At 35.5% G+C, this 13,384-nt stretch overlaps 1 protein-coding gene across 1 annotated transcript in view; it reads left to right on the top strand.

Moving 5' to 3' along the window:
- The window catches only part of DNAH5 (dynein axonemal heavy chain 5), a 113,959-nt gene that overhangs the window by 43,948 nt on the left and 56,627 nt on the right, over positions 1-13,384 (top strand). Inside the window, exons 33-42 of the mRNA XM_054285448.1 lie at positions 709-921; positions 1,698-1,922; positions 3,166-3,338; positions 4,434-4,612; positions 6,196-6,383; positions 6,964-7,158; positions 7,826-7,960; positions 8,681-8,788; positions 9,471-9,624; positions 11,254-11,400. Coding sequence (XP_054141423.1) covers positions 709-921; positions 1,698-1,922; positions 3,166-3,338; positions 4,434-4,612; positions 6,196-6,383; positions 6,964-7,158; positions 7,826-7,960; positions 8,681-8,788; positions 9,471-9,624; positions 11,254-11,400 — 1,717 coding nt within the window. The remainder of the gene's footprint in view (positions 1-708; positions 922-1,697; positions 1,923-3,165; positions 3,339-4,433; positions 4,613-6,195; positions 6,384-6,963; positions 7,159-7,825; positions 7,961-8,680; positions 8,789-9,470; positions 9,625-11,253; positions 11,401-13,384) is intronic.

Genomic DNA, 13,384 nt, shown 5'->3' with positions numbered 1-13,384 from the left:
GTATTTGTATTTTTCCATTCATGTTTTCATTGTAAGAAAGAGCTGTATGTAAGAAAAAGAGAGTATGTACTGTCTCTCCTGTTTCTGACCTGCCTTTACTGTACCTTCACAGTGTTTGAAGAACACGTTTCTTATACCTTTTACAAGAACAGATAGCAACATTTTCTTCTTATATATGCACTTTCTTAGAAACTAATTACCTCCCCATGCTTTTGAAATTCCTTTGATTGTCCACGTTCCTTAACTTTTCTGTTTTCATTATTTTTGATTCTAAGGCTGTAAATTTTGTTCGGCTGTTGACCCACCAATAATGGGGGAAGGCTTTCTTTATTGTGACTGGAAAGTGGATGTTGTTACAGAATCACAAAATGGGGCAGGTTGGAAGGGACCACAGTGGGTAGTCTGGTCCAGCCTCCCTGCTCAAGCAGGGTCATCCTAGAGCACATGGCACAGGATTGCCACTGAAACTTTAGTGAGATTCAGGAATTGTCAATATATTAGGTTTGTCTCCTTGTTCATGACAGTGTTTTGTTTAAAGCCTTTCTGCATAGCAAAATAATGATTTAATAGTCTTTACATTTCATTGAGCAAGTTGATATAATTCATTAGTTACTTAAATTGGTGTAATGGAATGATTGCAGGAAAATATTAATTATTGTAAAGATAAATAATGTATCTATAAACACAAGATATTTTTTCTTTTACTAGATATATGATCGTATACTGTCAATTAGTTCACGAGAGGGTGAGACTGTAGAGCTGGCTAGACCTGTAATGGCTGAAGGTAATGTGGAAGTTTGGCTCAGCTCTCTGTTGAAGGAATCCCAGCTATCACTGCACCAAGTTATTCGCCAGGCAGCTATGGACATTCAGGAAACAAGTTTCGAGATTACTGAATTTCTTTCTACTTACCCAGCCCAGGTAATATCATTGCTAAATGAATGAAGAATTATTCCCAGATATTTATCAGGTTTTCTTCTTGTCTTTGCATTCAAAGTTGCAGCCATTGTTAAGTACAAAACTAGCATTTAATTTTATTTGAATCATCTCAGTCTTTTAAGTTTCAGCTTTACAGAGCTGAACCCAAAAGATCAGTTACCCTAAAGCTCCTGTTTAAAAAGGAAGCTGAATGCAATAAATTAACATAATGAAGTTAACACTATTTTTTACAAGCTTAATGCTTGACTGCTGGAAGAAAAGTAGTAAAATTGTATGTTTGTTCATTTATTCAGGATAATGCTATGTATTGCTAAAGATTTGAAACTGAGGATGTTTTTGAGGGAAAATTATTTTTTAGTAGAAGCTTCCCTTGTGATCAGGAACATTGGAGATGGAATAAAGACTTTGTGAATTACTCTAAAAATATTTCAAATTGAAGCAGTAATTATTCACTGGCTAGTTACTATTTATATAAAGTATATTTGTTACCTATAGTATTTTCATATATACTGTAAATTATATGAAGCAGTTGTATAAGCAATGCACTGTAGGCAGTATCTACAAGACTGAGGTACAGGCTTAACTATGCATTTATGAATGCAGCTGGACACACAAAATATGACCTCTGTATGAATCCATGGAAAGTAATTTTATACATAAAATAGGAGAAAAATTTCTTTAGTTTTTCTGTGTCTTTGAATGAACATTTTAGGTGAAAGAGAAAAGATTATGAAACATATACTTCTGTGTTTCCTAAGGTTGGGTTATTGGGGATCCAAATGATTTGGACAAGAGACTCAGAAGAAGCTTTGACTCTTGCCAAGCAGGATAAAAAAGTTATGCGTAAGACAAACCAGTTTTTCCTGGATCTTCTGAACATGTTGATAGATATGACAACAAAAGATCTTAGTCCATTTGAGCGAGTTAAATACGAGACATTAATCACTGTTCATGTGCATCAGAGGGACATTTTTGATGGTCTTGTAAGTATTAAAAAATTAAAAATCGATTACAAGAAGTTTTCCACATAACACAATGTGAAATGATAAGAAAATACTATGATACCTATGCACTCCTGCCTCATAAGATAAACATTTAATTTCATTACTCTAATGATTATGTGTCCTGGAATATTATAAAAGTGCAGATGCTGCTTCAACCAAGTCTTAATTACTTTTAAGTAATTCAGTGGGTTTTCCTCTCCCCAAGCAGTAGCAGAATTTTATGTTTCATGTTGGTCCACTAAAGTTAATAGTGCCTCTGTAGGATGATCAGTTAGGGACTTCTTTTTCCTCATACATTTGTTGCAAGCAATTTTCCTTTTTCTGGACTGCATAATGAATTTCTACAAGTCAATTAAATGAATATAGAGCTATAGTACAGGAAAAAGGTTGAAGCTGGTATTCTCTCTGTTCTAGTTTCAATAGCATACATAATTATTACTTAGGAATTTTTAAATTCACTTTACACCTTCTCATGCTGACACAGGATGCTAAAATAAGGAAAATGCATTTAGTTTGATCAAACTTAAAGCTAGCATGCCCTTTTACCTATGGGAAGTCCTGGAGCTGATTCTGAAATTAAGCTGTCCAAGAAAAGAATTATTTAGTTTTGGTCCATTATTAATAGGCAGGCATTTATCTTTTAATTGTAGAATCATTTGTTTCTAGTATAATCATTTTATGTAAAGTGTAGTTTTTAGATACAAACTAAATTATTTTTTAAATCCTGTTTTAATGTTTGATAGAGCAATTGTGACTTATTCTCAGTTCTGTTGCATTCCTTAGATAGAATCAGCACCATGACACTGCCATGAAATATCTTTTTTCCCAATATGCATGTGGTTTCATACAATTCTCATAGCAGTTCATGAAATCACATTATGTACTTCTGACTCATGTAAAAGTAGAGAGGTAGAAAGGACTAAAATGAATGGCAATTTTAAAGTTAAACTGAAATTACTATTGTTTGAGGCTTATGGACTGCTAATTTGTATTTAGACTTTTGACACACTCGTCTAAAGTCTGAAGTTCCTCTGCCTAAGTATGCGATTGAACAATAATGCATTACAATTTTTGTGGTAAAAATCCAGATATATTCTCCACTATCCACTATATTCTACTATATTTGCAGTGTTGCCTTTGAATCTGCTACTTAGATGACATAATATAAATGTGAAAGTAAATGTTAACCATGAATGCCACAGCCTTGTCTTCCCTCTCTTAGTGCTGCATGCATATCAAGAGCCCTACGGACTTTGAGTGGCTGAAACAATGTAGATTTTATTTTAATGAAGACTCTGATAAAATGGTGATTAAGATCACTGATGTGAGCTTCACATACCAGAATGAATTCTTGGGCTGTACTGACAGGCTTGTCATAACACCTCTTACAGACAGGTGAAAAAGACTAATTTTATTCCTTTATTCTTTGCTGCCAAACCTCAGCTTTTACAAGAGCAATTTTGTCATTCCTGTTGGATGCACATTGATCTCTGCAGAGTTTATCCTTCACAGTCTTGTCAAAGTCAGTACTTTCGTATGGAATGCTTAAATTTTTTGTTGTTGTGCCTTTTAATGTGAATAATGTCCGACTTGTTTTCTCCCACATACTTGCACTGGTCCCCATATGTGTCCTGAAGGTCACATAATGTAAGTGATCTTCATTCTTATGTACATGAAGCCAACATACCTGAGGATCTGATATATCCAACAGATAAAATATGTCGAGATACAGGACAAAAGTAGGTGTTTACAGACAAGCTAATGAAAAGAGCTAAGAAAAAACAGACAGGAAAAGCAATTTTTAATCAGCTGCAGTAGTTTGGAGATCTTTGATCAAAAAGGATGTTGAAAGAATTCCAATCCTATTAACAGACAGATCTACCTGTCTAACTCAAATAGCACAAAGAATGCTTTATAACCTATCATTGGCAAAATCAAGCCATTGTTTGGTTGGTTGTGGTTTTTTTTTAACTATTCCATACAAAAAATTTCTAAAGCTAGTCTTGATATATAATTATTAGCTGGAGTTTTACTGCATTATGCATAGATGTTTCATTTATGAAAATGGGATGCACTGTGTGATCAAATTTCAAAGATGGACAAGAAAGGAAAGGTTAGATATCTTTCATTATTGTACTCCACAGTATAATGTGTTTCAAAGCTATTCCAGACAAAATAACTTCGTATCCAAGCTATTAAAACTAAGATTAAGCAGCATCTCTGTATCTGCTTTCTTCCTTTCTTGTGATCTTTCAGGTTACTGATAATTTAGGATTATCTGTTCTTTCACTTTATGTGTGATGAAATGAACCTTAATATTCCCTCCTCAGAAACTGAGTGAAGGGGTTTTGTCCTTATTGATCTAAATTGTAATTAGTGGAATATCATTTCAGCACTTCCCTTTTCTTCTTTAAATCAGACCTTGCGTAAGTTCCTCTAGCACTATACAGAAATCCCTCTGCTACAGCTTGATTGATTGTTGCCTTTTAGATGTTACATCACTTTGGCTCAAGCATTGGGCATGAACATGGGTGGAGCACCTGTGGGACCTGCAGGAACTGGGAAAACTGAAACCGTGAAAGATATGGGACGGTGCCTTGGAAAATATGTAGTGGTCTTCAACTGTTCAGACCAGATGGACTTCCGAGGACTTGGGAGGATCTTCAAAGGTAAGATGTGGACCAAAGGTGAGCTGTTGGCCAAACAGTCAATTGTTTTCTGGGGTGCACAAAGCGCAGTGTAACTAACTGGGCAGAGAAAGTGATCCACTGTACTCAGCTTTGGAGTGGCCTCATCTCGAGTACTCTGCAGTTCTGGAGTCAACAATACAACAACATATAAAAATACTGGAATATATCCAAATGACAGCAAAAAAGATGGTGAAAGAGCTAGAGGACATGACTTAACAGGAACAGCTAAGTATACTATGTTTGTTTTGCTTTGAGGGACTGAGGGGTACCCTCTTTGCTGTTTATAACTTCCTCATGAGGGTGAGTGGAGATGGAGGTGCTGATCTCTCTGGTGTCTCATGGGGGAATGGCTTGAAGCTGCATGGGTGAAATTCAAGCTAGGTATTCACTGAGAGTGTGGACAAGCACTGGAGCAAGCTCTCCAAGGAAGTCATTTGGGTCTCAAGCCTGTTAGGGTCTAAATAGTAATTATAAAATGATCTTTTATATATGGTTTAAATTTTAGATACACCTTTAAGGAGTCAGTAGTTCTATTTGTTGATCCTCATAAGTCCTTTATAAGTCAGTCCTTTATATTCTGAGATATTTTAGGAACTACATGAAAGTTTCAAAGGATAAGAGGACATCTCCATGAAACAAGGTTGAAACATAACAGGCAGATGATCTCAGCCTTTTAATAAATGCAAGTAATTAATATCTTTTTATGTATAAAATACAGTTGGAACACTGTCTTCAGTAAATAGAAATGCTATGAAAACATGACACAATTTATGAAAGGATAGATAAGGTCACTTAAAATGACTTAAAGTCACAAGGAGAACTGCTGCTGTGAAGAGAAAATGCTATGAAATTTATTGCTGAACTGGTGGGATGTGCTGAGTTTTGATTTCAGTGTTTTGTCTCATTCAAATATTGAAGTTTCTATCAGTAGAAGGAAATGCATGGGTCATCCTAGATATGCTAAAAACAATTGGCAGAACTCATTGAACTTAGGTGCAGATGACATTTTTTAAGCATCTGAAATTTATACCTGTTAGTCATGACAGATGTCAAATTAGAGACCAAATGGAAGTTATTGATTATTGTGTTGTTGCAAGGGACTGTATCTATGATTTTGTTTTGTTTTCCCAACAAAATCCAAGTAAAAATACAGTTCTGGAATAGACTGACCTCCAGCTTCTTGATGCAACTGTACTGTTCATTTTAATATGTCCAGTAAGCTGTTGACAACTTGTCACATTTTCATAGAATTATTGGAGGAATTTTTCTTTAGGTGGTAAAGAGGGACAGGAAAACATTTAAGATATAAGAAAAAGAGAAAAAAATCAAAGAACGTAATATGCTAGAAAATCTTAAGGACTTTGTGAGTTTGTATTTCTTACTTGAAAAGGAATTAAAATTCTTCTCTTTGTTCCCTTCCCAACCCTCAAAAATAAACACTTCTGTCCCTTCCCTTCCCTCCCCCCCCGAGATAGATTAACATAATTTTTGGCTTGTGAATTGCACCAAAAAAGGTTTAAAAAACATCATGGTTATATGCTTAATTGCTTTTCTCTTTGAAGGTCTGGCTCAGTCTGGCTCCTGGGGTTGCTTTGATGAATTCAATCGCATTGATTTACCAGTGCTATCAGTAGCTGCACAGCAAATAGCAATTGTGTTGACATGTAAGAAGAAACGTAAAAAAAGGTTTGTTTTTACTGATGGAGACAATGTAGAAATGAACCCAGAATTTGGCATCTTTCTTACTATGGTAAGTGTTCAGTAAGTTCTAATATACCAGTGAAGACTATACAATAATCAAGTCTAACTTGGTACTTGCTAACTCTTACATCATTCAGTTCTTAGAACTAACTCAATGATAGTTTGAGAACATTGAGCATTGCTACAAAAACAGTTTATGGGGTCTTGTTTCAATAGCATCAAACACATGCAACTAAAAAATGCAGGCATTTTATTTGCAGGCATAAATACAAGTTATCTCAATTTCAGATTGCTTCTACATGCCAAATTCTGGCTCCCAAAGTATGCTTTTTTGCTGCAATTACAGAAAAATTGCCATAAAGACATAGGTAGGAGTAGCCAGTAAAAATAAGACCTATAAGACAAACTCAGATTTTAAATGCTTAGGTGGAATTATTTTTCATGTCTCAAAGAGGTATAAAAGAGGCAAAAATTCTGTAGAGATATGGTGGTAAGTCTGCATGGCAATTAATTTTGACATTTGACTTGAAGCAAATGAATTATTTTTACTACCAAGATGGGATATTTTTTGCTGATTCTTCTGTTTGTGCAAGGTACATTCAACTTCAACACCTGTTTTTCCTCTCCAGAATCCAGGATATGCCGGACGGCAAGAACTTCCTGAAAACTTGAAGATCAATTTCCGTTCAGTGGCTATGATGGTTCCTGATCGTCAGATCATAATTCGTGTTAAATTGGCCAGTTGTGGTTTCATTGATAATGTTGTGTTGGCAAGGAAATTCTTTACACTGTACAAGCTGTGTGAAGAGCAGCTGTCCAAGCAGGTGATTACACTCATATGATGCAACCTGATTATTTTTGGGAAAAACTATCTGTGAAATCACAAAATATTTATGTGAAGAATAAGGAAAGGTTCATGCTCACTAAGTAAGCAAAGAGACACTTGCAGTTTAGTAATGCAGCCCTCTGCTGTCCTGGGAGATTAACTCCTGCTGCAGGTTGTCGGTGCAAGGATGGGGCTTTCATGCAGATTGCCACTTATTATTAAGATTTAGCTTTAGTGCATGGTGATGGCTGAGGCAAATAAGATTAATTATAGCCTTTGTTGATCTTACAGAGTGGGTTGAGAGGCATTTGGTTTGTGCTGCCTGTGCTTGTACAGATATTTCTCAGCTTCCAAGGGCCACAGAGAATTCAAAATAATACTGATGAAGTATTTCTTAATAGTCCTTGGGAACTCTGTCTTGATTAAATGACTTATGATTAAATTTTTTTTTCTGTCACATCTTAGATTTTAATAGATGGTAGCAGATTTGGAAAGTGAATTTGCCTATTGTCATACAGCCAAAGAATAGTTGGTGGGTGTTTGGAGGCATTTGAAATGCATGTACCGCTTCTCCTACATATTCATCCATGCCTAAATAGTAAATAAGAACTGTTTCATCCCTATTAACTTAGGGAAAATCTTCCCAAACTTCACATATCTTCTAGGTGCATTATGATTTTGGCTTGCGGAATATATTGTCTGTGCTGCGTACGCTGGGAGCAGCAAAAAGAGCAAATCCCACAGATACTGAATCTACCATCGTCATGCGTGTTCTGAGAGATATGAACCTGTCTAAACTGGTAAGTTCTGAGGACCTGATAAATAATTTAAACTGCACTTTGGAGCTACGTGATCTCTAGAAGATTGTATGTGACCTTTACACTGAAGCTAGCTTGGAAATGTTTCATTCTCTGAGTGGAACATTTTAGCTGGGAGGGAGATAAATTTCTGTTAGTACCTATGTGGGACTGAGGAGGGAGTGAGCTTTCTGTTGCTTGACTTTCTACCCGGGCTTAACCTTGAATTGTTCACAATTTTTTTACTTATTTTTCCTGCTACTGTTAGAAGTAAGTAGATGTCTATGCAGTAACTTCTTAAGAAACTTGTGCTTAAGTATTTAGTCACTCTTTTGAAAGAATCTTTTATTCATAGTAATGAGTACCATTTCACCTGTCTAAATAGCTAAACACCCTCTTCTGTTGCTGTGATACATACTATTTTTTTTTTACACCAAATAAAATTGACCAAATAAAATTTTCTAAATGCTATTGCTAAAATCTACTATAAGAAATTCAGTCTGCATGTTTGTGATTCATTTTGACAAATGGAAGCATCACATGATCTCTTTCTGCTGTGACCTTCTAATGTTTAGCACCTAGAGGATTATATAGATTGTTCCTTAGGTTCTCAAGTATTTCTTTAGGTCTTCAGGACTTAGGGATTGTTCTTTTTAAAGCTGATAAAATAAATTAAACTGGTTTTAGTCTTTGTGGATTTTTGTTTTCTCTGATTTTCATTAGATTGATGAAGACGAACCCTTATTTCTGAGTTTAATTGAAGATCTGTTTCCAGATATCCAGCTTGATAAAGCAGGCTATCCTGAACTTGAAGCAGCCATTGACAAACAGGTGATGTTTCTCATGATTTGTGGTGCTCTGGTATAATTGATATAATTGTCATGAAGTGACATCTAAGAAAATTCTTGTGGAGTCCATCAAGCTGGCAATATTATATTTTACTATTTAAACTTTTTCATAAATCTGTACCACTGGCACAGTATTATTAAGCTTATTCTTCAGGTCACTGAATTGGGTGGTTTTCTTGAGTCATGGTTAGTGGGGTCCAATTTGAAAAATGCATGTATATGAGCTTGCCTTATGTCACCCAGGATTTATTATTTATCTAAAGTCCTGACAATTAGAATATTAATTTGAGAAAATATTTACTTAAAATTACATCTCTTTTATCCAATTTCCCATTAGGTGTTTGTAATACTTCAGTAGGGCCAACTTAAGAATATAATGTATATATATATATTATAGGTATATCTAATAGATTATAATGTACATAGAGGCTGGTTTACCCTATTTTTCTGAATACATATCTGAATACCAAATATATCTCCTTTTTCCAACAGTTTTTTTAATATACACAAAGCCTTTACAAGGAGTATAATAATCTGTTGATGATATATCAATATCTGTCCATTTATCTATCTGTCTGTCTGTCTGTCGGTCTATATCTAAAGGCATCAAAATATATTTTTGCCCTAAAATAATAGTAATTTGGTTTTCTGTCTCTGTCTCTTAGGTGGAGAAATCTGGCCTTGTTTGTCATCCTCCTTGGAAACTGAAAGTTATCCAGCTTTTTGAAACCCAGAGAGTAAGGCATGGATTGATGACACTAGGACCTAGTGGTGCAGGAAAAACTACTTGCATCCACACTTTAATGAAAGCAATGACAGGTAATGCTAGTCCTTATATTGTAAACTGTTACTGAACTGTTACACTGTGAACTTTGGGCCCCATTGTTTCTTTTCAGAAAGCCTCAATTGCTTCTCTGTGAGAATATATTACTGGAAGAATGAGTTTGTATGTTGAGATACTAATTATTCAAGTAGCTTAAAAATATCTGACATTAAAACCCATATGCTTCATATCCTTTTGTCCATATTATCATATTTTTATGAGAAGTTCTTCTTCTACATGGATTAGAAAGAGGAATACAGTCTAGGCAGGCAGCTCAGATTAAAGCATCTCCTGGGTTTTGCTGAGGTAATGCTGGAACCTTTTGCTAATCAGAAGTATTTATGTCTTTTTGAACATAATGCATAAGACAGGGACTTTGCAATATAAAATAACTGGTTTTATAACCATAAATTCCTGGTTTAGACAGGGGAAAAAAGTCTTCGATGTTGTTAATTTTGTGTCCTGGCTGGAGGCTTGAAGACTGTGAGGTTTTTTTTTTGTCATCTGTACTTCTAAACAAATATATTAGTTGAAGGATGTCTGCTCGATCATATTAAAATGAAACGTCATAGCTTGGGGAGAAAAACATCTCTTTTGAGGCAAGCTTGTGTTACCCTGTTTCACAAGTTGCTTATATGATTTTCCAGAAGTGAATAATTTCTGTAAAAAATAGTTCAAAAATAGTTCAGCAAGTCTGATACATGCAGTAATGTGCTGTGTTTAAGAAACACTGTAAGCTCTATATTGCAATGGAAATGATTGTTCCATATAGGAAAAAAAAAAACAACCCAGAAAGAATAAAGTTGCATTGCACAGTTTTCCTATCTTTTTTTCTAGCACTGAGATGTGAACTACTACCAAGATAGTCACCTCACTACTTTTTTCAAAGCTGATCTTCTCACACAACCTCATGAAACGTTAAAATGCATGATCTGGCAGGCTTTTATCTTACATGTTAGTGAAATCTGATTATAATGAAGTTATTTTAAAATAAGTCATTTTTTCAGCTCTTTCTTTCAACATCTTACTACTGGCTCCTGGTTATGCTTTAATATTGGGTTTTTTTAAAGATGTCCAGCATTGTAATTTTTAAGCTGTTGCTAACAAGATAAAAAATGAAAGTTATGTTGTCGTGATATGGCTAGCTAGAATTTGTCTGTGCAAGAGAATTCACAAGAATATGCCAATATTGTATATTTTATCTGTTCTAAGATGTAGGCAAGTGCACAGAAGGGCAGAATAATCAATCATCCATCTGGTATTTGTTCATTGGGTTTTAAAAATGTGCATCCAAACCAAATGTTTTAAAGCACTATTGTTTGATAAGCCTTCAAAATATTAAACTAAACCTTGAATAAATTTCATCTTGCTGCTTTTCTGTTCCCAATGAAGCTATGAAATGTGAATTGAATATACAAAAGTTTCAGAACTTCATTTTACTTTTTCTGGTGTCTCCAATTAATGAATTTTGTATAGCAAGAGAAGTTTCTCATATAAATGCAGATGTTCTTATAATTATGAATGCATGTTAAAGCATATACTTGGATGTAATGAGTTTGAGTTTGTCAAAGTTCTCTTGCCTCTGAAAAGAAATGTAAAAACTAACTGGTGGTCTGCCTTCATAGATTGTGGACAGCCTCATCGTGAAATGAGAATGAATCCTAAAGCTATAACTGCTCCACAAATGTTTGGACGCCTTGATGTGGCGACAAATGATTGGACAGATGGAATTTTTTCAGCGCTCTGGAGAAAAACTTTAAAAGCAAAGAAAGGTATTGTGGTGGGTTGACCTTGTCTGGACTCCAGGTGTCCACCAAGTTGCACTACAGCTCCTTTGCCCAGCTAGGCAGGGGAGAGAAAATAAACAGAAAACAACTCACAGGTTGAGATAAGGCATTTTACTAAAGTAAAAGCAAAAATTTGCATAAGCACAAGGAAAGAGAAGAAAAAGGATTATTCTCAACTTCCCATCAGCAAGCGATGTTCAGCCACTTCCCAGGAAGCAGGGCTACAGCACACAGAGAGGTTGCTCCAGAAAGCAAACACTGTAAACAACAGATGCCCTCCCCTCTTCCTTTCCTTAGCTTTTATATCTGAGCAGATGTCATATGGCATGGAATATCTCTTTGGATATTTTGGGTCAGCTGACCTGGTTGTGTCCCCTCCCAGGATCTTACTCAAGCCCAACCCCTTGATGTGGGGAATATTGAGAGACAGAGCTGATGCTGTGCCAGTGCTGCTCAGCAGTATCCAAAACACTGGTGTGTTATCAGCACCTTTCCAGCCACCAATGCAGAGCACAGCACTGTTTAGGGCTGATATGGGGAAAGGAAATCCAGCTCAGCAGACCTAATACAGGTATAATGAAAAAGGCTTCCATTCAAAATAAAACAAGGAAAATACTAAGAAAAGAAAAAGCTTCAGGAAAACTTTATAAAGCAAAGTAACAGGGTTTTTTTTCTTACATGGAAGCATTAGAAAATTGCTGGAAGAACTTCTGTCCCTTTTACAGTCTCTATTCTAAATGCTTTGTGTTCAAACAGTGTAGTAAAACAAATACTACTTCACTGCATATTCTTTCTTTTGTATATTAGGCCCTCAGATGGAAGGAAGATGGAAGGTAAAAGTCAGTTGCCCCATTAGTGGTATCCTATAAAAAATTTTGATGCTGTCAGGATTTCTACCTGTTCTCTACCTGCCATATTAAAAGGAACCAGTTGTGTCATAACAGATAGCCCTTCACATATGCTAGTCCATCTCAAATGGCACTAGAGAATTCTATTTAGGCAGCCAATTTCTGCCTAAAATTATGCTGACATATATTCTTAGGCTGTTATTTTAACTAAATGCGTGTCCTTGAGGGTTTGATGCTACTAGATTCTTGCTTGATTATTGCTTCCTTTTTTTGGTCTGAAATTAGTATGTGATCTTTTCATTATGCCTTAGAAGAAAAAGTAAAAGAAATCCTAACACTTGTTGCACTATTTAATATAAAAATTCTTAGTCTTGAGAAATATAGATACTTTTAAAATAGAAAATACTTTTCAATTTAATTTTGGTAGGCTTATTTCAAATCTAGAAATGTAACACCCTTGAGAATGTAACATGGCATTAACTATTGATTTTTTTTATCGTTTCCTTCAAGATGAAATATGTATTAGCACACTCATATGACTTCCTCAGATTTACTCTGTAAGAGTTCTGTAATATCTCTTTATGAGTCAGACTCCAGACTATCTCATGCTTGAGATGCCTGAACTATAGCTATAAAAACCCTCATATAAAAAGTTTATAATCTGTTTCATATCTCCTTGGTTCAACGCTAGCAAAGCTCCAAGCCACCTAGGCCTACAAGATAAACACTGACTCTGAAGGCAGAAGGAACATCTCTGGCTAAGGAGCTGTCTAGAAATGCACAGTGGGGCTGCCTGCTCCCTAAGGGGTGGGCAGCCAGGAGCCAAGGTGGTATCTCTTTCCAGCCATGATCTGTTGCTCTGTACCCAACTGAGGCAAGCAAAACAGACCCAGACCCTCCTAGGAAACAGAAGCAGGCTTTAAAATACCTTTCTATTAGAAAATGGAAAGCAGTGGAAAAACTTAAAAGGAAGCTGGATCAAGTTTAGGAACATAACAAATGACGAGAATCTTCCCCTAATGGACCTCTTTTACTTACGACAGTGTGCATGCTATTTGAAAGAGTGATTTTTCAAGTGTTCCTTTCATATATTTTCTCTACATTTATAAAACTCATTGAAA

This window comes from Melozone crissalis, unplaced genomic scaffold (genome assembly GCF_028551555.1).
Source record: "Melozone crissalis strain CALT ecotype California unplaced genomic scaffold, PUWL_Pcris_2 ptg000042l_1, whole genome shotgun sequence".
NCBI lineage: Eukaryota > Metazoa > Chordata > Aves > Passeriformes > Passerellidae > Melozone > Melozone crissalis.
The sequence above is the reverse complement of the archived record's forward strand: the minus strand, read 5'-3'. Positions and strand labels throughout refer to the sequence as shown.